General features: G+C 43.0%; 1 protein-coding gene across 2 annotated transcripts in view; it reads right to left on the bottom strand.

Annotated features, from left to right (window-relative positions):
- The window catches only part of mib2 (MIB E3 ubiquitin protein ligase 2), a 63537-nt gene that overhangs the window by 30016 nt on the left and 5951 nt on the right, over positions 1–27570 (bottom strand). Inside the window, exons 1-3 of one of the 2 annotated variants that reach the window (XM_066691591.1) lie at positions 25283–25627; positions 16030–16393; positions 12667–12838 (exon numbers count right to left, since the gene is read on the bottom strand). In XM_066691591.1, coding sequence (XP_066547688.1) covers positions 12667–12838; positions 16030–16252 — 395 coding nt within the window. In that variant the 5' untranslated portion in view covers positions 16253–16393; positions 25283–25627. Of the gene's footprint in view, positions 1–12666; positions 12839–16029; positions 16394–25282; positions 25628–27570 lie in introns of those variants that run through there. The other variant, XM_066691590.1, reaches the window with a different exon arrangement.

Below are 27570 nucleotides of genomic sequence, written 5' to 3'. Positions count from 1 at the left end.
CTCTGCATTAGATGTATAAAGAAGTCTCTGTTACTAGCTGATTGTTTTTCAGTTTTCCTTTCCTAACCTGCTGCCCCTCATTTGCATCTGTGATGACACACATCCTGTGAGGTCATGACTTAAAAGGCCAACTATCCGACTTTGAAGACAGACAAGGAGAAGCCGATGGATACTGCCTCACTATCAAGAGAATAGGTTTATCATGCACTAAAAGTGATTATAAGAGGCATTTCTCCCAATAACAAATACAGTAACAACTTAAAGAAAAATATTGAGTCAAAATATAATTTTCTAAACTAGGCTGGTGACATTTTCATTTTCTATTACTTTTTTTAATTGACGCCATTGTGAGAGAGTTTCAGATGGAACCTGGACAGAAAGGAAAGACAAAGCTGCTTTTCTTTTTTTTTCAGTTTTTCTTGCTCTGCTCAGCATTCTCTTGGGCTGTTCATTCATAGTGTGTGAATTTATGGTGCACTGTACATGACTGACCTTCACGCACACTGACAACTCCATTATCCAAGGCCACAGTCAGGTACCTAACAATCAGTTTTACCAGTGGGAAGACAGTTCTGTGGGGTTGGTGCAGAGGCTGGAATTCGAATGGGGAATGAGGAACTCCAACACATAGCAAAACACAGGGTCATGACCTCTGGATTATCAAACCCTTACATAATAAGTAGTGGAATAGTGCTCTTTGATAAGCAATTTTTCAAGACAAATGTAGTCGTGAACACTACTCCTGGGGACAGGTTTACACAATCCAGTTCAACTATTACAGCGAAAAAGTGTTGCCGCTTGAGAAGAATGTCTTTGTGTATTTTCTCGTGTGAGTGCAGAATGAGGCGTGAGGCGGGGGGCGGGGGGGTGCTGTGTTTACAGGAGTGTGGATTAAGAAACTACCAGAAAACTTTTCTTTGCAGACAAGAAACTCTGAATATCATCCTCATTCATAAATTAAAGCCCGTCTTAGTTTCCAATCCATCATATTTTGTTATGTCCAGTAAAGTGGTGGAGTATAAAAAGCATCTTTACTGAGGGTAACATGGGTCTTATATGTGTCTGTATTGAATGAGAAAAGAAGTCAGATGGCGCTAGCAATTGTTTTTAATTCCCCCCTACTCTCAAGTCTACACCATAAAAAAATAAGTATTTGACAAAAGCAACTTTTCATCTTACCTCAAATGTCCAGATTCAGCTAAATTATTGGATTGGATAATGCAGTGCTCTGGCAATGTACACAAGAGTGTCGACCAAAATTAGTGCGTAATTGCATGCACTGGGGGCTCGTACATCATGTTGCACTCTGACTCATTAAACCAAGGATTTGTATCCACGCATATTAACCCAGAGATGTGAAAGTGTGTGAGACTGAAAGGAAGTCAAGGAATAAAGAAAAAGGGAGTTCATTTTAGCAGGTACAAAATTGGAGCAGGACTATGTCACTGGGAAATGACCACATCCTCGCACTGTGCAGCCCAAAGCACATGCCAGACCCCTGCAGTTCCAGTAATAGATTCGTAGAGTGGCCAGAGCGGAGCGGACTCAAACAGCTGTACCGCATGCAGGTCATGGAATGTGAACTGTGGGTGATCTCCCCGACATCCCTATCACTGTTCAAACACAGGAGATTACAGTGCTATCTGGTACAAAACAGCTGCTGCCGGATTTAATGCATCATCCACAACTTTGTCCTCAAGTGCAAGAACAATTTTACTGTGGGGCAGCAGGAGTTCAGTGGCACAGATATCGATTTCAGACTGGAAAACATGTACAGTACAGCAAGCTGTCCCACACATTCTTTGAGCAACTGTCTGCCCCAAAAGGCTCAATCCACAACACATTCCTCGACAGGCTGTTCTCCCGGCTCTCCGATCATATGCAGAGACTGCGAACGCGCTCAGTCCACTGAAATAACAGCACAGGGAATAAGGCTACTTCAGACTGCACTCCTGCTGCCATATCTAGCCTTTGGATGGGAGTTTTCCTTACAGACCAGGAAGGCATTAGATTGGTATGTTTGAAAAACGCATTAAATTTCTGAACAGACATCAAGTGACTATATACCTCCCAACTGCTGTCTCTTCTAAATAATGCTTAATTATCAAATGTACGCTCCGTTTGTTCAGTTCCCCATTTTATTTTAAGCTTCCCTGCACAAACAAGCCCCGTCAGCAAGACTGACTGACGGTAAACTCTTACTGGTCCTCTTCATTTGCCTAAATCCGTATTAATTAATTAATCAGAATATGTGACCGTATGAGAATCCATGACATTATGTCCACTGACACAGAAAACAACTTTTTCTCAGCTTTCTACTTTGAGAAGGTCACGGTTCTGGCATCACTGATGACTCAAAGATGGCACGCTGCTGACTGAAGATCTGACACAACTAACGTTTTAATTCAAATTGTAATTGCTGAAGTCTGTGTGTCATCTGAAAAAGAAATGTATAAGAAGAAGAAAAAAAAAGTGTAGGTGCGTTTTAACCAGCCGAATAACACACATGCACCCAACTCCCTCATATCATACACCCATACTCTGCTTCTGGAAACAAGGAATCCACTAATGATGTCAGTGTGTGTGTGTGAGAGAGGGAGAGAGAGAGACAACGAAAGAGAAAGAGAACATAGGTGAGAGAGAGAGAGAGAGGCTAGTCCAGGCTGTGCCACTAATCTCACAGCAGGGTTAATGTCTGTGGGTCCCAGGCAGCCAGATGGACGGCCCGTCTGTGGACCACAGGGTACAACAGCAGGGCCAAAAGACATGCTGTACACTGCCACGCGCACACACACCTCACTGTAGTGGAGAAGCATCACAAGTCACAGCCCTTATACCACTGTCACCGTGCGAGGAAATAGGGAGAGAGAATCGATTTTATTGTCGCCCAACTAGAAAGCATCTCTTTCCTTAAAATAAGACCACAGATGAATTGACCTGTGTTGAAACTGTCCCCAGATTCTTGCAGGCATGGGCGAAAATGAAGATATAAAATTAGACCAGAATAATTATGGCCAAACTGATCGAGTGAGGCTATGACAGGAGCTCCAGGCCGATCAATTTCCCTGCTAATAAGGAACTCTATTGTGTGGACACTCCCCCTGCACAGAGGATGAAAACGGACAGTTTTGATGACATCTCTCCCCTGACTGGGGAAGGGGGGGGGATGGGACAGAATGGTTTTCAGATCACAGAAGCCCTTGCTCTGGCACGTGGGCTGTTATAATCTGGTTGTCTGTGATTTGAAGCCTTCTTAATGAACCCCGTGCAGTCGCTGTCACTTTTGTTTTGGGGCATTGGAGACGATGCTGGCATCATTATTTTTTCTCCGGTGCTGCATATAACTAGACACCACTGAAAACCTCCCCACATGTAATAAAGAAGAGGACGGCAGCTGGGAGAAGTGTTGCCTGTTAGGCAGGTGGCAGGGAGATCTGGAAGCTACGACTGGGGCGGAAGTGCAGCGAGTCTGTCCCTCCCTTCCGCATCTGAAATGAGGATTTACCTTCCTTGCCCCTTCAATAAAGAAACCCTTCTCCTCCAATAGCCCGAAGAAGCAGCTGTTTACACATGTCACACAATAAGTCTGCCACCTCCGCCAGCCAAATAAGTAATTTTTTGTTGTTCTATTGTTACCTGAACCAAAACTAAACCAATGAAAAGTAGGAAGAACACAGCTTGGCAAGTTGGGAAAAAAATTAAATTAAAATCAATAGAAATTAATTTGGACTTTCAAAGCTCACTTTCTGTTCAACAGTCAAAGGCAGTTTAAAGTACTGCCAGATATTCAGGCACTAAGTGAAACAATGAGAATCTAGGCAGAAGATGCAAGTATCTCATTCCTTTTGTCAATTATTTCTGCATTGATTTATTTATTTTATGTTACAAAAGAAACATGAAAGTTTAATAAACTTTTTGATTGCAGGGGTCATTCTCTAGGGCAGTGCAGGTGGGGGGCAGTAGGCGGGGTATATATTATATATGCTCTATGTGGTAGATTGAAGCATGGCAGAACGATAGATACGTGACTCACAGAAACTGCCTGGGGCTCAACAAATGTTCCAAGTTCATTTGTTTGTTGGTGTGGAGCTACAGCTTAATTGTCCAGGACAGGCCAGGTCACGTGAACATTACAGAGCCTCAATTACATCCTGTAACGGTGACATAGCCGATTAGACAGCCAAGGAGATTGTGGTTGGTTTTTTTTTTTTTTTTTTTTTTTTTTTTTTTTTTTTGCTTCTTCCTAAACATATGGGCATCCATATGTTACATATCACAACATCCCTGGCCTTTTACCTCATTAGCCATATGTCTCATTGCTGCCTTGGACCACACTGTGCCATTCAAATGCCATTCAAATCACAGATCACCAGGCGCACACACTTCAAAAGTGGTTTGGGAATTGTTTTTTTCTGACACTTTGTGAGGCCTCACTGAAACATTGACCAGCATGCATGCTCCTCTATAGTTGTACACAGTGACAGGCATTACACAAACGGACACTACTGTCCTCCCCTCTTCACATTGTGACCAAAACAAACACAGCGCTTTTTCCTTTTGTATTTTATACGAGTGACCAGTGAACACATATTTCAAATGCAAATAAATCAAATACATTGTTCCAGAACAGGAAAAGGACAATATTTCAAGAAACACGTATTGAGAAAAGCGTATTGGGAATGAAAGGGTTTTTCTTCTAAAAAGGAATTAAAACTAAAACTAATTGGAAGCTTGAAGACTTTACCCACAGAGCCTCTTTAGACAAGTCAGACACCCAGGAATGAGAAAGCAGAAGCACAGAATTGCGTCATGCCTTTCAGATGATGCTTTGCAATTTTAAACCCAGCAGGGGGAATTTTACAGTGAATAATAAGCTCACAAGGTCCTATTGCTGGATGATCCTGTCACCAGTTCAGCATCTGTCTGGAACAGGGGCTCTAAGCAAAGCTAAAAACAAAAAGGTGCCTAAAAATGTATTTAATTCCTGTTTCCTGTTACTTAATCAAGAAACAAAACCAATCAAACAACAAACAAAAAAATCTCACGTTAGAATTAAAATAAATCTTGTATGTTTCCAAAAGCACAAAATAACCTGTGATGAGTCAGGGATCGCCAGGGAGACAAGCATGAAAGATAATGTTAAGGACATACATTCTCTCTTTCCCTCCATCTCTCTATCTCTCCATCTTCTTCTTCTCACAGAGCACCAGGGGGAAGTGCCACAGATTCTGCACTAATCACATCGTTCTGGTTTACATAACTTACAGATCTGATTTATTAATGGAGTTTGCACTCAAAAAGCTCATTCCCAGCTGTTCTGCCATCAGGGGCGATTTCATGAGTAGGGTGTGCTGGGAATATTTCTGTGGAATTTGGTCGGAGGGGAGTAGAAAAATGTTAACACTCTACGCTTGATTGAACCACAACACAAGAATTTTGCGTCCCATTTTGACTCTTTCAAAAGAACGTCACAAGGTTCTCAATTGTGTACGAAAGGACATCTGTTTAAAGTCTCGGGCCAGTGGCAGCACATGGTCAGCTATACTAGGATGTGACCAGCAGCCTCTTTCCTTTAAGATTTGTTCACCATACAGTGCAAAATAAAACCAAAAATGATAAACTCTCACATCTGGCCTACACAGCTGGACTTCAAAAACGAGTTTGCAGTTGATAAATGATAGGTTCTTTCATAATGATGATGACGATTAGTATTTTTATCAACATGCATTTATAAGCTCAAAACTACAGCTTGTATTTTCATGATCCAGAGCTGAGCATCATTCATTTCAGATGTTTTTTTTTCCTCTGGATGGAGCACTGGCTGTGTGTATGCGGTGTCAATGAAAACAGGAACACATTAGGAGAAAACACCTTGTGCAGCTGTCCTCAGTGGCAAGATGTCAAAGAAGAGAGATACAGCTCAATCCAGCTGAGGCATTTTCACCATCAATGTTTTGACAGAGCTTTAAAAAGATGACCATGGAATGCACAACTGGCAAAAACAGTCACAATGAAATGTATGGAAACTGAAGGCTTTGAATCGAGTCATTAATAAACTGGCACTTGTCAGAGCCAATTTCAGTCTCCTCAGAGTACAATATTGCTCTTTCACTGTGCCTTGTTTAGATTAATTGTCTCCGGTATTAAACTGCCTGTCTGAAGGTAACAGAGAGAGGACAGCCTCAGAAAAAAAATTAAAGGCAACCAATAGGTTAATTGAAGGACAATTCTCTGAAGAGCCCCTCTCCTCCTCCTTATGCAAGAGCCCCCTACAGTCAAGGACTTTTAACTGATGAGCGCACAAGTGCAAACCTCACGACTGTCCAAAGAGCAAATTACTTTTTAACTACTGCAGTATGCAGCACACAGATGCTAACTTCAGCCTGGGGAATGCATGAAAAAATACAAATGATAACGTTTCATGACTGAAAAACATTATCTTTGGGGGAAACATACAAATATAGGATTATTAGACCATGATGCTCAATTACATTTTTTGTAATGATATTACAAACTTATAATACGAACAGACTTATTTTACAGTATGTGTGTCAAATTGACATATCACTACATGATAGAATAAGTGCACAATGTACAACGTACTGAGATTTAAAGAAGAAAAACAGGAACATGTAACTTTACATTTCAATTTAAAAATCCACAAGAAATCTCAGAGACAGTTATTTTGTTCTTTCCACACTGGTCTGTGTGTAGTTGGAAGAGAGCTAGCATAAGCAAACATTAAATGATATGATGCAATGACAAGGGATTGGGGGGAACTCCATCTGTCAAGAGTAGAGCAACATTTAGGAACTTCAATACACTTCAATACTGACCACAGACCTACATATTTCAACAAATACAGTCAGGTTAGCAACTCTACCAAAGATAAAATAAAAGAAGGGAGAGTTTGTAAGAGTATTTTTAGGACAATATATTATTATTATTATTATACTACTACGTACATTAAAAACGGAAAATACTCAAAATCAGTCGCCCAGAGATCAGTTTCAAGCTCATTTTCTTCTGATAGTGTAAAGTATGACGTAAACCAAAGGAAACCATGGCAATGATATATCAAATAAATTAATGGAGTATAGATGGAAAAAGCTTGGCAGAGCCACTAAATTACAATGCCAATTTGCAATGGATATGTAACCAGTCACTGTCTGAAACTTGTTTTATATGCGTCTTTCAATTGATTGTTTGAAATGCTGACTGCATGTGCCTTAATCAGTTAATTTCATAGTGGGAGATAGGAGAAACATTAACACTGAAGACAGCATTGACTAAGGGAATTTAACTACCTGTGCAGGCAAGCCATTTACTAGGCTAATCTTGCACACATTAACATAACCAGAAAACCATTGATGGAGTCTGGTCCCTATTATTATTAAAGTATATAAAAAAAACAAAAAAAACAACAATACAAATTCCAACCAAGATCAACGATGGAATCAATACTTGCGGCCAGTGTCTGACACTTAGACTTGTTCTCTCTCTCACTCTGCCTTTTGTTTCTTCTCCTTTCCTTCTTTCATATTGATGAAGCGATCAGCCTCCAGGGAAATTATTATAAATAAAAAGCTGGAATTGCACTTCACAGCTTCACACACAGGGTTGCAGGCGCCTGCTTCACACACTAAACATGACAACGAAGGACAGTGTCCCATGTCCCAACTGTGTCTCGGTCAGCGAAAGGCAGGACCTGCCATCTCGGCCAGGGCTGGACAGAAGGTGTAGCAAGAGCCTACTCCGCTGGGCTGCGACTTCAGATTACAGGAGTAACCAGGGGCAAGGGTTTGTGGAGATCTGGCACCAGGACAACGTTCTGCACAGTCAGAGATGATGCTTTCTTGATAAGCTTGTGTAAATGACAATACGACTACTATTGAGGTACTAATATTAATATTCAAAATAATAATAATAATAATAATAATAATAGTCTGTGCTGTTTAATCACCCACTCCCTCATGACTAATGATGAACAGGCACAGTCATGTCAGGACTTCAGGCAAAATTATTACACATCCCCTTGCAAGGAGTCACAAGGCTGGGAGACAAAGGAAGAGAGAGAGAGAGAGCACATGGGGAGGGGGGTGGGGGGAGATCCTGGCTGTGCTTTAAGAAGCACTGTGGGTGTGACTGCGGGCTTCCAGCTGACTGTGCTGACCTCTCCGATACCCGTGACGGACTGTTCTTGTGGCAGCCTACCCGTACATAGGAATGAAAATGAATGGAGGTGAGTTCACAGGCTCCTCAATAAAATCGATTCGGCAGTCAATTGCGATTTACCTGCTGTACGGTTAAAAAAACAAAACCAACACACTGACAATAATAATATGCAAGTGTAGCAGTGACTGAATACACATAGGTCTATGTCCTTTCCCCCTCCACTTTAGAAACACCAACAGACTCCTTCTTATTCAAATTAATAATATTGATTTTAATTGAATTCTGAGGTTTCTGTCGTAGCGAGTCAGCAGTCTTGGAAGTATTCATAAATAATTAAGCAATTATCACAGGTGATTGGTCACATGTCCTCTCTCCTCATGTTAAGCACTTAGCTGAACACTTGGTTACAGAAATAACTCCGCTCTGTCCGGAAAAGGTCAGTGTTTTTACCTCTCCATCTGCTCTGTGGCTAATTCAGACAGCTTCAAAGACGAGGACCATGTGCACAAAATACTTGGAATCAGTCTTTAACTTGCATAAGGATTCATCTTATAAGGAGCGATTTCTTTTTATTCCCCATCAGCCGTTTAATTAAGAGGCTGGGGGAGCCTGAATTGCATACCATGCAAAAACATGTCCTTAAAAGGAAATCAGAAAATAGAAAAGCATATCTGCGAGTCTCAATTCTGTGAGAAAAAAAAAAAAAACTTGGTTCAGGAGAGCTAAACAGGTTATCTTTTTATTTACTCATGTAGTAATGGATTCGATTTAAGGAAAAAATATAGCAACAGGAATATTTTGTGAACACCTTCAGTTTCGCCTTGCTGATTACGCAGCCCTTAAGCAGCTCCTATTCCAAGTGTTTCACCTCCTGTTACATATACATCCCGATACCCTACAAGTGTGTAATAGTGGTGCTTCAGTTGCTTTGACAGTTTACCCAAAACATCCACAGATACGGGCAATCGAATCCCAAACACTGGCCCGTGGAAATAGATCTTCTTAGCGAGAGATGTCGGCCATGTTAGCCGGGCAGGCTGCGGCCACAAAAGGGGTGAGTGCGTGTCTTGGGTGTGTGTAAGACCTCACAGGATTAGCAGGTTTTTCCAAAACACCTGCTGAGAGACCCTGAGGACCAGGGTGAGAGGAGAGTCTGTTCCCCAGCAGTCCTGCAGGAGGCCTGGCCAGCTGCCTGCGGTCTCGCTCTAGTGGAAATGCTGCAGCGGCTGACTTCCTGATGGTCCACTGTCTACAAACCGAAGTCCAGTCAAGCATAGCTGCGTTGCACATTAAAACAGTGTTCTGCTTTCCTCTCTCTCTCTCCATCTCCTTGTCTCGTCTCACTACTGTATGTCACTTTGAATCAATTCCCCCCCACCACCTTTCCCTCCACCCCTCTCCTCCTCATCTCAGTCTCTGCCTTTCCCATATACATACAGAGATACATACATATAAATAATGGAAAATAAATACAATTAATATATGTGTGTATTAAAAATAAATAAAGCTAAATTAAATCTGGTTAGTTGATCTTCTCTTTGTGGTGATGTAAATGTAGTAAAACATGATCACACACTCGGCAAACTTTTTTTTTTTCCTGTCTCTTTCGATTTCTCGACATCTATTCTCAGGTGAAGCTCTTGCTGTTGGTGTTTCTGTCAAAGCACAGATTTCTATTTTTCAAAGACTTTCCCCTCACAACAACAAAGAAAAACAAATGACAACAACCCCCCCAAAAAAAATAAAAAAATAAAACCCCACAGGTGACAGACATATATAGGCAGCCTTTCCGTCTTCTGTCAGGACAACTTACAGCAACTCGTAACTGTCTTGCCAGTCACTCCCCGCTTCAAACAGCAGAGGAGGTTCAGACGAGGAACGCGGGACTGCCTGTTACCAGTATGCAGCAGATGGAGCCTCAGAACAAGTCTCCATTAGCTTCTGCAGACATCAAAGGCCCAATGTCACATCTTATTGAAAGAACTCATTGGTATTGATTTATGTCTCCCACCCCAGCTCCCTAACATGAATTTTAATTAAGACAACAGGAGTACAAGACCTTCCAGAAATGTAAAATAAAACAAAGAGGCTGTTAGAGGCTCGGTTTTGTTTTGGCTTCACCTCCTTTCGTTGTTCCCCCCCACAGCATACACACCGCTCTTGCCCTTTCACGTACAGTGATGTGATGTTTCATTACACGGATACTCACTCGCCACGAGTCTTCACCTCATCCCTCACCGAGTTTGGGACGTCGCCACTCCATTCAAATAAAACAAATGAAGGAATGAAGAAACAAGCAAACAACGAAAGAAAACTCCCACACAATTTGTCGAGCAGTCATGATGGATCATCACATCCCGGCTCTTTCAACAGAACAAAACAGGATTAGAATAATATTGTTATAGCGTTAAAAAGACACCGAATGTCCAGCTCCAGTATGTGGCAGTCAGCTTATTTCACACTCGTACAGTATAATCTCAACCTGTGTCATCTTCTAGGCACTTCCAATTATTAGGCTATGATTTTGTTTGCTATGCCCGTTGTCCACCTTTTCTTTGATGATCTAAATCAGTACTTCGTCCTGACCTTTACTTCACCTTTAACAGCTGCTGAATTGTAACGATACCATATTTATGGTCAAATCCTAGCTCCTGCTTGATTTCCAGAATACGAGTCTGTTCTGCTTTAATCTTCTTCCCATAACCACACTTTGCATCCACTGCTTCTTGTCTAACCAGAGCCATTTCCACAACAAAGATCATTCTCAGACTGTGGGTAACTGATTCAGTTACAAATACAAATAGAAATCCTTATAACCTGACCAGGATATCTAAATATCACATATGTATTTTTAGATAATGCTTCCTGATAAAAACGGCTATCACCCACTCAGAGAAAAAGGGACAGGAACTCAGACTCAATCTAAGTTGGCCTTGCCCGCTGTCTTGGTGCACACACACACGGGCAGTGGTGCTTACCGATTGGATTGCACCAGGGCCAACACACAAATCCTCTGCCGTAACAACCACAAGACAAAGGCACGGGCATAAAGCTGGTCGGAAGCAGTAATTTGCAGATTACAATAAAAAGCAAACACCATATGATTATATATGAAACTGCAACAGTCCATTCTATGGGATTTCAGGAGCGGACTCTCCACCGAGAGCTGGAATACGTGTCAGAGGGAGGAATGTGGAATTTCTGCTGCGTTGACAAGTTTGCGGTGTGTGTGTTTGAAGACGATGCTCCCAGTCCTATGAAGCTCAGTCTGTTTGTGGAGTAATTGTGATATGAATTATTTATAATAGGGGACTAACCTAGCTCACCATGAAACCTTCAAAAGATGGGAGACACATTAATCATTACTGTCACTGCCTCAGATGCCTGTTGACATTTTTTTTGGTTTTCCACAGGCACAAATAACAGAGAAGTAAAAAAAAAAAAAAACAAGAGGTGGGAAGAAAAGGAAGAAAACACACCCAAACCCCAGCAATGCTTCAATATTGAAAACTATGGACGAGGATGGGGTAGAGTATGGCAGCTCCTCAGCTTCTGTGACCTTTGTGCGTGTGCCTGTGCCTGTGCGTGCGCGTGTGTGTACGTGTGTGCAGCCCGCCGATAGCAGCAAGAGAACACAAATGCCCCGCGTTGTGTGCTTTCAGATGTGTGTGCGCCCTTTCTAAAAAGCGATTTTGTGAGGCACAGTTAGAGGTAAAATGCAGTTTCAATAACTGACCCTTTTTTTTTTATCCCTTGCTCCTGCAAGTGGATAGGGCCAAGCTAATCACTTAAGCCATCAAAGAAGCCATCACTTAAGCAGATTTCTCTGAAAAAGGTGAGCGCACACTGCATCCAGACTTGTAATCCACATAGGAAGTCTTACATTGTGCATGACTCATTCTAACAGGTTTGGCTGCTAATCAAGATTCCAATTTTTGGATGTCTTTTTTTTTTTTCTTCATTTTTTCTGTGAGAAAAAGTTATTTCCTATTCCCTTGCTGAAAATTAACCATAGACTATTAAAAGTGAAGCACACTCACCAATATATTCACTTTCACTGTATGAAATGTGGGGCATTTTCCAAGGCTACATCTGAATTACAGAGTTAGAGAGGCTGTGAGAAGCTCAGACTGCACAACTTACAATATCAACCATTCCTTCCACTTCAGTGTGACAACCAAATACAACCAAAGAAACAGGAAAGAGGCAAAATAATGAGTAGGAGCTACTGCAGGAGGGGGTGGGGGAGCCAGGTTTCAGTGACTTTTAGACACACAAAACAATCTGGCACCAATAACAGGAAATATACATTTAAAAAAACATTCAAATGCTCTTGGTTTGGAAAGACATATTTAATATCCCATGACCTAAAAAAAGCTGTGTTGTGGACGGAGGGAGCAGACAAGAAATGCAGGACCTTGACAGCTGCGGTAGGCCGAAGAGAACAGGGGCCCGGGCCCTGCAAGAGGGAGCTGGGGCTGGGGTACTCACGGCTGGGAGTGAGCAGTCTCGTAGCGTTCAAAGGCGTGCGCCAGGTCGTGCTTGTTGTTCATGTAACACTGCGTGCACAGGTCATAGTCGAAGCAGACCTTACACTTCCACCGCATTCCCATGATCCCGTGCTTCTTGCAGCTGTCACAGATGATGTTGGAGTGCCGAACACCTAGAGGGAGAGATGACAGGTCCCTTGGGTCAGGACACAGGACACATTCGCCTCCTCCTCTTCTCAGACTCTAAAGGAACCTCCCAGAATATTCCAGTGCTCTGACTGTGGAATACTCAGGTTAATAGCTTGCCCTTTACCTTAACCTTTGCCTCATTATTAATGGCATTAGGCATTTTAAAACAAAAGGCCAAAATGTTAAACATTTAACCCAATACTGCCGCAGATTCCAATTTCAATAAATTCCTAAACAATGAAACCTTATCCCTACCCCCACCTCATGTCATGGATGAGAGTTTAGAAAGAAATTCAGTTAGAGAGTGTTTCTTAATGACCGTATACAGCAAAAAAACTGATATAGACGCACCTCTCGTAAATGCGCACACACACACGCGCACAAACCTCAAAGCCTCATTCAACCTTTCTTACTCAGGTGATTATAATGCTATTCTAAAGTGAAAAGGTATTAATTCAGTAATTAATGTAGTAATAAGAGTAATGCTAATAATAGTAGTGACATTTTTGTATTAAATTACTGTTACTCAAGTCTTCCCGAGATGAGTGACGGGAACTGGAGCAGACTCAAATGGCAGGATGGGGACCTTTTGGGCTGCCAGGTGGGCCACACGGCTCAAAACAGCACACTTCACAGTGAACTTCTATCTCATTGGGCTCCTCAATGGGAACCTGCTGTAGTCCCTGTATCATCATGTACTGCATGGAAGCTTGCAACCGTTAAGATGAAGAGGAAACCAGGGTCCCGAAGAGAACTGCCTGGTGTATTCCTCATGAAGAGGCAAAGTACCTCAGGATGAGAGATCTTACCGAGCCCATAGGCTGATCTCTCTCTCTCTCTCTCTCTCTCTCTCTCTCCTCCCCCCCCTCCCCCGTTTCCTCCTCTCATACACATGCTCAATTACATATGAGAACTGCAACCTCTGAACCAGAAAAAAGCTGTCTTAATAGTGGAACATTTCTATGAATCTTGTGTTTAGTTTCCCCCGCAGTGTTTAAAATAACATCGGGAGCTCATTAATTCAAAGACTAGATACCAAATGGAGCGGTGGGGAGGGGTTCGGACCAACTGGAGGATCCTCAGTGCTTCCCGAGTGGAATATTCCAACAAAATGGAACAGACTAACAAAAATAAAACTAAAGAAACAGTAAATATGTAAAACCTATGATGGTCACACTGCTGAAATATTTAGTCTTGTGGGTCACCGTCACCATCACCATCAGTGCCAAAATCCCCCGTGACAAAGGAGCCTACTCTGAGTTTGTACTCATCTACATGCAATCGGACTTCCAGCACCTCAGAAGGAGGTCCTCACCAGGTATCACCTTTCCTTCAGGCCTTCAAAAGATACCACTCACATGCATTTTTTCCATAACGAATGCTGTGATATATTGGGACAAATAAAATGCATAAAGAGGGTCAAAATCTTCAATGACTGACCAAAAACACTGCCAACATGAGATGGATTTAGATTTTTTCAATTGCTTCCTTGAGATGAAAATCAAGCGTAGTGCCCATTGCTTCTGCCCCTGTGAGGCTAGAACAATGCCCCGAGGATTCCCAGTTACAGCTACCAGGGGCTTCTCCTGCCCATACAGGATTCATTGGCAGTAAGATTCAGCTGAGCCTGGGACAGCCCCCTGCTTGCGATACAGCTCTGGCATCTCTCCCCAGGTGCAGAGTGGTGCACCCCTCAGTGTAGTACAAGCTTGCTGCCGCCTGTCGCTTTCAGTTAATCAGCTCTGCCTGCCTCCCCTGGCGGCCGGTTCAGAGTGACAGATATGGCAATTGTTCAAGGTGTCTGAAGCAACTATAAATCTGACGAGAATCTTGTTCCCAGGTTCGCCCCCTGCTACATCATACCGCCCATGGGCAGCCTGCTCCTCATATTCAGTCCGCACAGCTTCGAGATGAGCAAGTATGTTGTGGAGAACCGATGGACAGATAGTCAACTAGATTTATAGATCAATAGGGGTATAAGGTTTTGAGATTGAAGGAATGTTGCAAGGCACAGGTTTATCGAGAACTGAAATGCAGTCTCTCTGTAGTTTGTTGTTAACTCTCATCCATCCACTGCCAGATCCTGGTTCCCGGCAATGCAACATTTAATGGTACCAGTTCCAATATCTTCTGTTTCACCGCCCTTTTCTGAATTGAAAAGGAACTCAGTGGCAGCTGTATGTGGAGTCCCCTCTCTGCTGGAGTCAAATACATTGCTGTGTGTGTGTGTGTGTGTGTGTGTGGGTGTGGGTGCATTCATGAGTGTGTGTGTGCACGTGTGTGAGTGTGTGTGTGTGTGGAATGCTATAGTGCTGACTTTGTTTCAATCAATTAATCACCTTTTCCGTGGGGCATATAGTCCATCACCAGAGAGAGCCTGAGACAGCAACAATTTCAGCCGATGTATTTGAGGGCTGTTTACAATTGCCTTAGTGTGGTGTGTAAGTGCAGAAAATAGGAGCTAGTGTGGTTTTCCACAGTTGAGAAGAGGGATGGGAGTCTCCTTGCTCTTTATAGGATCCTTCAGTCCTTCGGGGTCCCTGCTGACATTTAAACTGTCAATGACAGAATGTAGCAAAGAGCCTCTCATTCCTATAGGGGGGTCCTGGGCTACAGAAGATTCACCAAAGCAGATAACCTTCAGAAATAGGTCTGCAGTGATACTCTACCTCTGATTCAGTTACAGACTGCGACAATATCTGCAAATTTCCCTAAGGCTTACTATTCAATTTTCCCAAAGGCTGTGGTGGTCTTCTATCTAGGGATGGAGAAATGTTATCAGTCAAATAAGAATGTATTTATTAAATTTCTATATTACATATTACATTTATTTTTATTACATATTACATTTATTTTTAAAATATAAATATAGAAAATATCATCCCATTGAGTTTCTCAGATCTAGCTAAAACAAAAACGAATTAAACCAAAAGAAAAAAATGCGTGCACTGATTCTGCCCTGGTTTCAGTTTTCCATTACCACAGAGTACCAAGCCATACTTGTGGTTATACCGGAAGCTGCAGCAGAATCGGTCAGCTAAGAGAAACCAATTATATCATGACTGAATAAAAGACCAAATGTAGCAATACATGTGAAATGCACTAAACACATGCTTGGTAATGGTAATGTAAATCATAGTGCGCGGGGATGGGGATGTGGGACTCCGGTGCTCACCGATCTGTGCGTTGTCATACAGCAGGAGGTCGTAGGCGCCCTGGTAGCCCGTGCGGTAGTTCGTCCGGGTGCCACTGTCCCACTGAACTACCACGGTCTTGTCGGGGGTGGTGGTGCTGCCCTGCCGTCCGATCTCCACCACTGTGCCCACGTGACCCTCCCCATCATCCTGGTTACCCCACTTCCAGTCCATGCCGCGCACCACTCTCATACCAACCTCCATCCTGGCACGCAGGGAGGGGCGGGGGGATCCCGGCTTGACTCGCACCTCAGTTAACACCCCGACGGGAAAGGGGGGTGGGGGGGTTGGCGGGACAGGAAGGAGAGTGAGCGAGTGATGTCTCTGGGTACAGCTCAGGGGCACCTGAGAAAAAAAGAAAAATACATAAATAAAAAAGGTCAGCTGGAACCCAAAGCAAACATATTCTTTACAATGGTTACTTTTTAATCCACATATTACTTAGTGGTCTCCTTCCACCACTGAGCTCCAAATGACATTGACGCCAGAAGGTTAGTTACAGTACCTTGATCCCATTCTCTAGTCAGACCCTTTGTTCTCTCCACAACACTAATTAGCAGACCCTGAACACAGAAGTAGACTAGAGCCCAGTCACCATGCCCTTTGTCTGACTTTGTCAAGAACCTGCACTCTGAAGTGTGATGAGTTGAAGAGGGGCTAATGTTCTCTCCGTTTGCACCTGCAAACACAGCAACTGAAAGAACTCTACTGGTCCCCAGCAAAACACTAAGCAACGTGTGTAGATATGCCAAGACACCAACCTGTTTAGGTATAGAAGGTTTGACACTCAACAGCATCAGCGCTTAGGATAACCTTTCACGGTATGAAAAAAGGTCTCTGTTGTATTTTTGGAACCCCTTGGAGATACAACACAGATGAACCAGCAGTGAGTGCCACTGACCAGTAGGAAGAGCCACTTCCCACTATCAAGCCACCTCAGCAACCCCAGACCAGCCCCCCAAGCCCAAGTCCAACCATTTCTAAAACGTTGCCTCACGTCACAGATTTCACATCATCTGCGTGATTTGACCACCCCCCGTCTCTGTGCTGCCAGCCTCTCTCGCTATCTTTAGGTTCTGCACTGTTGCAGAGCCACATGGTGGGAGATGTCGGCGGATGTGCGTTTATGTGAACAGATACCTGGCCTTCCTGCCAGCCTTAAACATGTCTTCCCCTCGCTAATCGAGAACATGTGTGAAATCGATTCCCGGTGAGTGCAAAACTCGTGGTTTATCTCTAATTGTTCTGACTCACGTTGGCTTCTTTATAGTTTCCTCTTTTTAAAGAGAGCCTCTTAACACTCACAGTTTCCAAAACACCAGTCCCGCTGACAGCAACCTGCCCCCGCACACCGAGGCCCCACCCACTGAACTGATTCTTTACCAAAATAATATCTCCTAAACGCTGAGTCGACAATTAATCGAAAATACACCATTTCCACATCATGTCTAAGGCTACGCACTGTCAATGGCTTGCATTTTGTCCCTTGTCCCATTATTCTTTGTATCAGATAGTGTACATGCATGCATGCACACAAACAGACAAGACTGTTTATACAAGACTGTGCTGGATGGTTGTGCAGAAATTCTGAGCTGGGCATGGGAAGATTTGGAGTGATATGGACTTGCAGAGAAAGAGGCTGAGCCGGTGTAATGCTGCAGGGCTAACAGGAGTGCATTTCTGGAGTCCTGCTGTGCAGATCTCTAGTGCTAATAATTGCAGGAGATGGAAACTCACCAAGGTGACACCTTGAGTGCTTTACAGCAGCTTTAGGAAGTGCTGCTCTTGCTTACAAATGCAAATGGCAGCTGATCAAGCAGTGACCAGGGCCAATCTAAAGAAGGTAAAGCTGTGCCAAAGGCCTGCCACCTGCCTGCAGAGTGACGGCATGCCATCTCCACAAAGCCACTTAGGCTGCAAAGATGACGTGCTTTTATTCCTCTCCGATTCCCAAGCCCGGCATTGATAGCCAAAGGTGGGAAATGCAAGAGGCTGATGAAACACTACTTTACTCACAGAGTGCACTTGTTTCATCTCACAAAGCGACCAGAGGACCTAAAAAGCCAATGTCAATGGAAAATCTCCAGGCCCAGATGCCTTGGCAAGTGGCTTTTTTAAAGATCATGAATCCACGGTCAGTCTGGCACCTTCATTTCTGTGGAATGGTTGGCAACTGATGGGAAAGTTGTAAGCTCAGCTCTGATGTGCAGGTGCCCTTGTCCCTGTGAACAAAGGGATACTTGCACTGTGCGAGTGTGCTGTTCCAAAAAGGTGAAGAGCTATATCTGCTCAGAACAGCACTGAACTCTCAGCATCGCTTGTAACAACACTGATAATCACTGAGCCCGAATGGTTGTCTAGCAACCAAAACAAACAGAACAATTGTGCTAAAGTCATCGATATTACCACTAGATCTAATCTTTATTATAACGACTTCATGTTTTTGCGTTTGGTGTTTTGTGTGTGTGTGTTTGTGTGAGAAACGGGTTTGCAAATTACTATGTAAAAATGGGTTTACCAGGTTCAGTACATTGACAGTACAAGTGGTGCTCATAAATGGTAATTACAGGCCTGCTAATTAACGCTACACAGTTTGTTAACATTTCTAGATATGCAGTTAACATATGATTTAGTGCTAATGGCATCTGTATTATGCAGTAATAAAGTAATAAATTCACCAACGGACGGGCCGGTCTGAGTATTTCACAATCTGCTCAGTTACTGGGATTTTCACGCACAACCATTTCTAGGGTTTACAAAGAATGGTGTGAAAAGGGAAAAACATCCAGTATGCGGCAGTCCTGTGGGCGAAAATGCCTTGTTGATGCTAGAGGTCAGAGGAGAATGGGCCGACTGATTCAAGCTGATAGAAGAGCAACTTTGACTGAAATAAGCACTCGTTACAACCGAGGTATGCAGCAAAGCATTTGTGAAGCCACAACACGTACAACCTTGAGGCGGATGGGCTACAACAGCAGAAGACCCCACCGGGTACCACTCATCTCCACTACAAATAGGAAAAAGAGGCTACAATTTGCACAAGCTCACCAAAATTGGACAGTTGAAGACTGGAAAAATGTTGCCTGGTCTGATGAGTCTCGATTTCTGTTGAGACATTCAGATGCTAGAGTCAGAATTTGGCGTAAACAGAATGAGAACATGGATCCATCATGCCTTGTTACCACTGTGCAGGCTGGTGGTGGTGGTGTAATGGTGTGGGGGATGTTTTCTTGGCACACTTTAGGCCCCTTAGTGCCAATTGGGCATCGTTTAAATGCCACGGCCTACCTGAGCATTGTTTCTGACCATGTCCATCCCTTTATGACCACCATGTACCCATCCTCTGATGGCTACTTCCAGCAGGATAATGCACCATGTCACAAAGGTCGAATCATTTCAAATTGGTTTCTTGAACATGACAATGAGTTCACTGTACTAAACTGGCCCCCACAGTCACCAGATCTCAACCCAATAGAGCATCTTTGGGATGTGGTGGAACGGGAGCTTCGTGCCCTGGATGTGCATCCCACAAATCTCCATCAACTGCAAGATGCTATCCTATCAATATGGGCCAACATTTCTAAAGAATGCTTTCAGCACCTTGTTGAATCAATGCCACGTAGAATTAAGGCAGTTCTGAAGGCGAAAGGGGGTCAAACACAGTATTAGTATGGTGTTCCTAATAATCCTTTAGGTGAGTGTATATATATATATATATATGTTATACATTATTTGTTCCTTTGCTTTGTGCACTACAGGGAGTCTGTGAACTGCTGTCTGCTTAAGTTCTGATTTGGGAAATAAATACATAAATAAAGACATATATATATATATATATATATATATATATATAATGATCAATGAAAGTGTACAGCAAAACATAATGAATCATAGACAAATGCAACAGGTCAAAAATGTCCAGTGCAATACCTAAAACTCTAATTGGTTACTGCAGCTTTAAGAAGCACAATATAAAAAGCTCAGCAGCATTCTTCCCATAGGTTGTCTAGTAGGTCTACTGTTGGCCTTGCCATCTTTATCAGGACAGTTATCTTTTGTATTAAGCCTTTTTTAGGTCACCTGCACTCTGAATCTTCTAGCAGTTGTTTCAGTCCCACAGCAGCAATCTTATACAGTACAGCAAACAAGTACATAACCTTGGGGTTGGGGGGAGGCACACAATGCAGAGAATGATACTTAAACAGTCAAAACTGGAAACTACAAAGGTTAATTTCTGTCCCACACCTGTAAAGGGAAATCTACGTGTATTTGCTTAAATACTTTTAAACAAAATACAACACACTTAAGCAAAATCTCAGCACCACAAATTCACACAAAAAATGTGTACAATAAATACGCTTATTATATTTTACTCCACCTTTGAATAATTTAATAAAATCAGTCTGAATGTAAAGGTATTTTTGGTTTTGCATTTTCAAAAGAGCCTTTTTTTCCGTTGCTATGGAAAATATGCTCATAATGTTTTGGAGTACAATGCAAGACTTTCGGGCCTAATCTTTAACTGACAAACTTTCAATTTCTTCATGAAAAGCTATAAGAAACAGAAGAAAAAAAAGCTCGCCCTTAGAAAATAGCGATTCCCATTTCTTCTTAGACTGCTGCAATTGCCTTTTAAAAGGTCTCTTAGTTTCACAGAGGAAATGAATGCCATCACCGATACCTTTGATCAACACTAATGATTCGTGGCATTGTTCGGCAGTGAGAGATACTGGAAGAGTCCGGGAAAATACTGCCCGTTTGACAGTGTCCATAGTATGAAAGTCTGTATTCTCTCAGAGCTCTGATTGGGACTCACTGCTTCTGCAGAAGTGACCACATAAGATCTAGGACTGGCAACCGCGTCTTTCTTTTGTTTTTTGCTTTTGTTAGTTATGTTTTGATTGGTTTAGTTTGTTTTGCTTTCAATTTTGGAAGCAGACATATCTCTGCACTGGTCTGTTGCTGCCGTTTCGTTATGTGAAGACTCCTGGCACTGACTCTCAGTGGAGTCAAGACTGGATGCAGAGCTGGACACAGACCAAAGCCTTCAACCAAGCTCCAAGACAGGGGAATAGTAACTGAATCCAGCCTGGGAATCTTCTCAACTGACAGCCTTCTCTTGCCCAAGGCCCAAGGCTATGCTTACTCTGTATATTTAAACTGGATGAGAATGCCCTGATGGATTTTGGCAAGAAGAACCGCAGTCTAGCTCTGGCCCATGAGCTGTGATAGCTGATACTTATCTAAGCCACTGTGCATTCTTCATGTGACTGTCATACCACAGATCTCCCCAGATACACATCGCTTTCCCATCATCTTCAATGCGACTGTAGTTGTCTGAACATTATTACAACAAAGCAGCGGAATAGGTAGTCTGTTCTCACAAAGTGTGCACTGCTGACTAAATAAATGCATTGGTTTATTAAAAAATAAAGTGTATGAAGGACATAAACAGTCAAGACTGCAGCTCTGGCTGTGGCTGTGCCCACCTGCCCTGCTGGTCAGAATGGGAGTTGAGCCCGGTGTCAAGGTTACATCAGAACAGCCCCACGGCCTACAGTAGCTATTTGCTCTCATTACGAACCCCTCTCTCTCTCTCCACCTCTCAGCGCTCGCTCGATTGGTTTTCACTTCCCTTACAGGCCACAATGATTCCTGTGGTTTGGTTTAAGCTACAAATCAAAACTCAGCTGTCTCCCATACATTGCACCAAGTGTCATAAATCTGAAGTAGTTCTGTTCTGGTGGGAAGAATGTGAGGTTTTCAGTTAAACAGGAATCTTTAAGAATACTTTTTCCTAAACCATTATTGGGAAGTTTGTTGTTCTCCCTTTAATTTTTATTTCCTAAGCTAATCAAACATTTAAACAGAAATACAGGGTATATACTCCATCACATAACATTGGTGACAGCTGCAGTACTGTTGCTCTCACAGCAGCCACCTAGATTTCACCTAAAGGGCTTCTTCCCAGCCAAACCTCTGGGTTTAGTCCACAGCACAACATCTTCAGTACCAACATGCCCAGCAAATGGCAACTGTGATTCTATAGCCAATTCAGTGAAGACGATGGAACATAATTTGTGAAAGTAACTGCCCTGAGATACATTCAGTATAATAGGTTTGATATCATTTGTTGCTTGACCACTAGACATCAAAGACCCACCTGGGGTCTCAAATGCTACTCTACTGCATGTCGTCCAACACGTGCAGTCAGCCCTGAGCAGGCCTCTGCTAAGACACTGCCAGGCCAAGTTATTTCTGAAGGCTAAGAAGCAGGATAAGCAGCTCGGGGGTTAAGAGCGGATGGACAGTCGAGCCACACGGCTGCACTCATAGGACCGAGCCTGAGGAGCAAAACACACACAACACAAAAAACAAACATTGCTGCATCTGTTCTAGTTCGAACACAATTTTCTTACGGATACCCATCGCACTCCTATTATGTCTGCCTGAATTCTGCCTTTATTAAGAACTTGTGCCCACATGGGGTCTTTCTTGTTGGTTGACAGGTACTGAACATTTATCCACATGAAGAGCAGAGTGGACATGCCACTCCAGGACACTCCACTAATACAAGGGAGAACATCAGGGATTAAGCTCAGAGACGACCTGCAAGAAATAAATATGACATGATTCCGATTTCTATTCGGATGAAGATTTTAGATTTTTACATGAATGCTGGGATTACACTACCTGTTGGCAGTGCCCACAGCACCTTTACACAACTCACCATCTGCGGTGAGACACTGCTCAGCAAACACAGTGGCACTCAGAGTCGTGATCAAATGATACCAAAGGTGACCCCATCCCAAGCAAGTATAGCTTTCAAAGGGTTTGAAAACTCCTCCCATTGACACCAGTAAAGAAAAACAATTTCTGAAAGCACAGATCACCTCCATGTCTAGACACACACCCAAAAGAGGACTATATTACAATGTATACTGAACTTTAGGGTTTTACAGGTTCTTTAGGGAGGTAATGGCTAGGGTACTGTGATGAAAAATCATCTCTGCCATAAACAATACTACAAGATATTTGATGATATTTGATTTGCTCGTGGCAAAAAACGGAAATGCTTATGGACAGAAATAGCTTCAAAATAGGTTTGCTGTATTACCCACAAACGGTCCCATGAGAAGTCAGGAAACCGATGATGGATGACAAGCCTTTACAACATCACCTGCTGCTTGTGAAGTGAAATCAAGGCTGTTCTAGAATACACTCTTGTTTAGCTGCCGTTGCTTTGGCTACATTCGCATTTGGATGCATTTACAAGGCACCACTTAGAACTGCCACATGTGAGGAACATCTGGCGAAACAGGGGTTCAGGAAATCAATGAATACAGAACTTGAAAAAACAGCGATTTTGGATTTTAACAACTGTCACAGTCTCAGATGTTAATTACCCCCCCTTCCCTTTCCTCCCCTTCGCCCCGCACTTGCATTTTGTTCAATTAAACTTCATCTCCCAGGATGTGATAAACCTTCTTCTGGGTTCACTGTCTGTCCCATTCCAATTAGCTTGGAACAATAGTGCTCCTCCATAGACGAGGCAGCTGGTGTGTTTAAAGGGGCAGCTGCTCCATTTAATTTCTTGGCGTTTGGCACTTACTCAGTTCTTCCATGAATAAACATGCAAAACGGTGATCTGACACCCACAGAAACACACTCTCTGTAATGCTGGTAGGCCCATTCAGATTTACAGAGTGGGAAAGGGCAAGGTAAAAGTAATCTAATTTCGGTGATGTAAGCAAACAGCATTACAATATAAAATGACCCAAATATATATATTTCCTGTCTTCCACATACGCCGATTCTCAGAAATATCAGCTCTTCTGAGGCACCAAACTATAGCATGTTGTGTACTTCATGAGAAAGAGACACAGGAACACAAGAAACTAGTGGGGGGGAAAAGTAGGACAAAAAAGCTTATTGTAACAGCTCAGATCTTGTGATGTAGTTTTAATCAGATTTTGAAACCATGAAGTATGTGTTTTTGTGACAAGAACACAAACACGCACTGAAACACACATTGATCCCTCTACAAGATTACCTTCAACACCCCACCAATGCACACTTTTAATTAAAGGCAGCTCATATCAATTCCTGCCTTGGTTCCTTGGTATTGATCCGACTCGTAATTGGTTGCCTGCTATTAGCTGGAAATACGTGAATTCCTGTTGAAGTAGTTGATGAACAGCAATAAAAGAGGCCTGATGACAAGACACTCTGTACCTCTATTGAACTGCTTACAGCCTGATTGCAGCCACAGGATATGGTTATGAGATATGATGCCTGTTCAAATAAGTGTATAACCTGAAGAATGTGGTCAGATTAACGTTTGCTTAATAATGTGACAGAGATATAGGGCATTCCCCATAGTTTACCCGGAAGTTTGCTATTACTGTAGTAACCTTTCCCTTGGCTGATACAGATGCAAATCTCCAAAGACTGCCCACCTGGATTGCAACCGTGAAACTGCAAATTGGGTTCGTCTCAGGTGACTATACTCCCTAATCCTGTTCAATCTTTTCTTCTTCTGAGACCGTGTTGTTGAATTGGCCTCAGTGCCTCACACTGAAATGTGAATCGAATCGAAATCCACCGAGTCTGTGACCCCACAGTGCAGTTTTTGAACAGAATTGAACAGAATAAAGCAGTTGAAGTTTCTTTCAATCACACAAAGATGTCCAGGCCCAGAGGAGCTAAAGCAAGCATACAGTATGATTGAATCACCAATTTGTTTGACAGCAGCTGTTCCTCATTGTGGACCTCTGATTTCTGCCTGCATATGAATCTTAGGGTTGTGACAAAAACGAAGTAAATTAATCACATCTTGGAAATTAACTGCATGGTAGTGTGGTACTTCTGGGACAATTAATAAGATAATTTGTGTTGGGTTTTTCCTCCCTCAATGACTACCTTCTTATTAGAAAAGTAAGAAGTAAACCCTGCAATATTGCCAACACATGCATGTGAAAATATAAGATTGTCATATAAAATGTTATTAACAAAAAAACCTAAATGCTCTCCAGCATTCTCAAAAACACTGGAATATTTTACTGTTTCAAACAACCACTACTATGCTATCGACAAACTCATCCTAAAATAAAGTGACAAATAATCCTACATCAAACAACACTCCAAAAGCACTAACTGTCCCTTCTGCTCACGTTGCCTCACTCCAGCCTAATACTGGCCTTATATGCATTACTACAAAAACAGGAGGTTTACCTGTTGGAATCTGAGTGTAGAGCAAGATGTACAAGAGCAAGCACAAGGCACAGCCCCTGGAGCCCTTTCAGAGGGTGAGGGATAATACAGTCCGACGAAAACGCCGCGGCCTCTTCCAGCGTGCCAGGATAGGTGGGTAGTGGTGTACGCTTTCCTTAGGAGCAGAGAGGAAGGGGAGAGCACTGTATTCCAATACGCAGAACAACCACAAAGACCTGGCAAGTGAATGACGTGACGGGACTCGTCTGTCTGCAGGTACCCATCTGGGTGGAAGAAACCCAAGAGAAAAATGAATAACAAAAGGAAAAAAAAAGGCAACCAAAGCTGTGAGTCTTTTTTTTTCTTTTTCTATTCCATTGTCCTTTTTCTCGTCAGGGATTATCTGTGGCGGACAGGGAGAGCCCCGGCACGTTCACCTCGGCATATTCAGCCTCTCTGCGTTTGCTGTTCCTGCAGCTATTTCCGTCCCTGGCTGAGCCCAGTCAAACACTGCGCCGCTCAGTTGCTCGCTACCCAGGGACACTGCGCGATACACAGACGCGGCAGCGACAGCAGAGAGCCCAGGAAAATCTGTCATGCAAACCAAAGAAGTGAGGGCAGGGAGAGGGTGTGTGTGTGTGTGTGTGTGTGTGTGTGTGTGTGTGTGTGGAGGGTGGGGGGAAGTGATAGCTGGTGTTGGTGTGTGTGCAAAGAGGGGTGGGCACCTGCTGATCCTGTTATTCAATCCCCAACTGCCTTATGTCACACGGACACAAGGAGAGAAGGAGAAAGGAAAACCCTTTGAGCTTTAAAGAGAAAGAATAAATTGAGCTGCAGCCGAGCAGGGGGAGAGAGGGAGCCTAACATGACCTACTCTGCCCCCCATTCACAAGATTAATACTGCACTCAGCTGTCACTAACGACACCCCCTCCCTGCTCCCCCTCCTCCTCTCCTCACCCCCTTGGTAACACACACACACAAATACACAGAGACGGGCTTCACATCTGTCGTTCACAGCACAAGCAACCAATGAAACTGCCAGAATACTGGAGGGGGGATGAAAAAGAGAGATGTGTGCATTTCTTTTTCTTGCTTAAAGCTAAAGTGCACACAGCAGAAGTCACTCCAGCGAAAGGAACCTGCTCTACATTAAAGGGAATATGCAAGTCTACCGCAAACAACCAAACCAACATCTGTACATGAAAAGGAAAAGAAACTGATGTGGGATAAAGCCTTTCTGATAATTGAAGCGCTCTGATCTCTGATGTTGTGAATTACCCAGGTAAACTTTACTAGAAGTCGTCATTGCCAAGTATACACACACTGCAGCTCCCTTCAATTAGGCACAGTTTGTCGAGGCATCGCTTTTACAAAAGATTCTCTCCGGGTGACAGTTTCTCAATTTCTGAGGCCCATTTCATTCACACGGTCTGCCATCCTTTTGTTTCTTGTTGTTGTTCTCCTTGTCCTTTAAAGCACAATGTGGAAGAGATCCTGGAAAGGTAAACCGTTCCACAGTAAAAAACATCAAACAAAATACGAAAAACACTTTCAAAGCAGCAACTTCAATCATTTCCAAAACCCCACATTCAGGCTCTCATGCTTCAGCACTGGACTGCTCTCCACTAATGTCTTTTTCCTAGAAATTACAGATTTTCTTGTGGGTATTCCAGGTAATGGCCAAATTTAGCAGGGGCCCTGTATAAAATTAACAGAACTGGATGTGGAGTACATTCACAGGGTGACGGTGATCCTGTTATTTAAAAATAAAGGGGGATTAGCAAAGGTCAAAGTTCACCGTTGAGCCTCCTTTTATCTCTGATGTTTTATTTGTCTGTGCTCCCACCTTAATGTCTGTCTTGCCTCTCTCTCTCTCTCTCTCTGTAGTGATTGAAACTCCCAGAATGCCCTGCGTCCACCTACATATGTTCTCTGTCCATTGTGAGACCGTAGAATGCTGCATTGCCAGCTGCTTTAAACTGTATAATGCAATCATATGATGAAGGCCCATAAGTCCACCAGCTGGAGAGTCTGTTTTGACTCAGCGCCATGCCTCCCAGGCAAATCTGAACCAGTCCACCCAGATACCACTGATACCAATCCAAATCAGGAAATCACCTTCAGCATCACTGTATATGTCAAAAGGAAAAACACTGCCCACATGAAAAGTTACAGAAGTTCACATTTACACATGGATGGTAATGACATTTTAATGGCAAGCCTATTGCACCAGGGCAGGCTGAGAAGGAGGCTACCTAACCCTTCAACTTCAACCCTGTACACAATCCCCTGGCTGTTTTTACACTAA

The sequence above is a fragment of the Amia ocellicauda genome, chromosome 18 (genome assembly GCF_036373705.1).
Source record: "Amia ocellicauda isolate fAmiCal2 chromosome 18, fAmiCal2.hap1, whole genome shotgun sequence".
In the NCBI taxonomy this organism is placed as follows: domain Eukaryota; kingdom Metazoa; phylum Chordata; class Actinopteri; order Amiiformes; family Amiidae; genus Amia; species Amia ocellicauda.
Note: the sequence above shows the minus strand (reverse complement) of the source record. Positions and strands in the feature narration are given on the sequence as shown.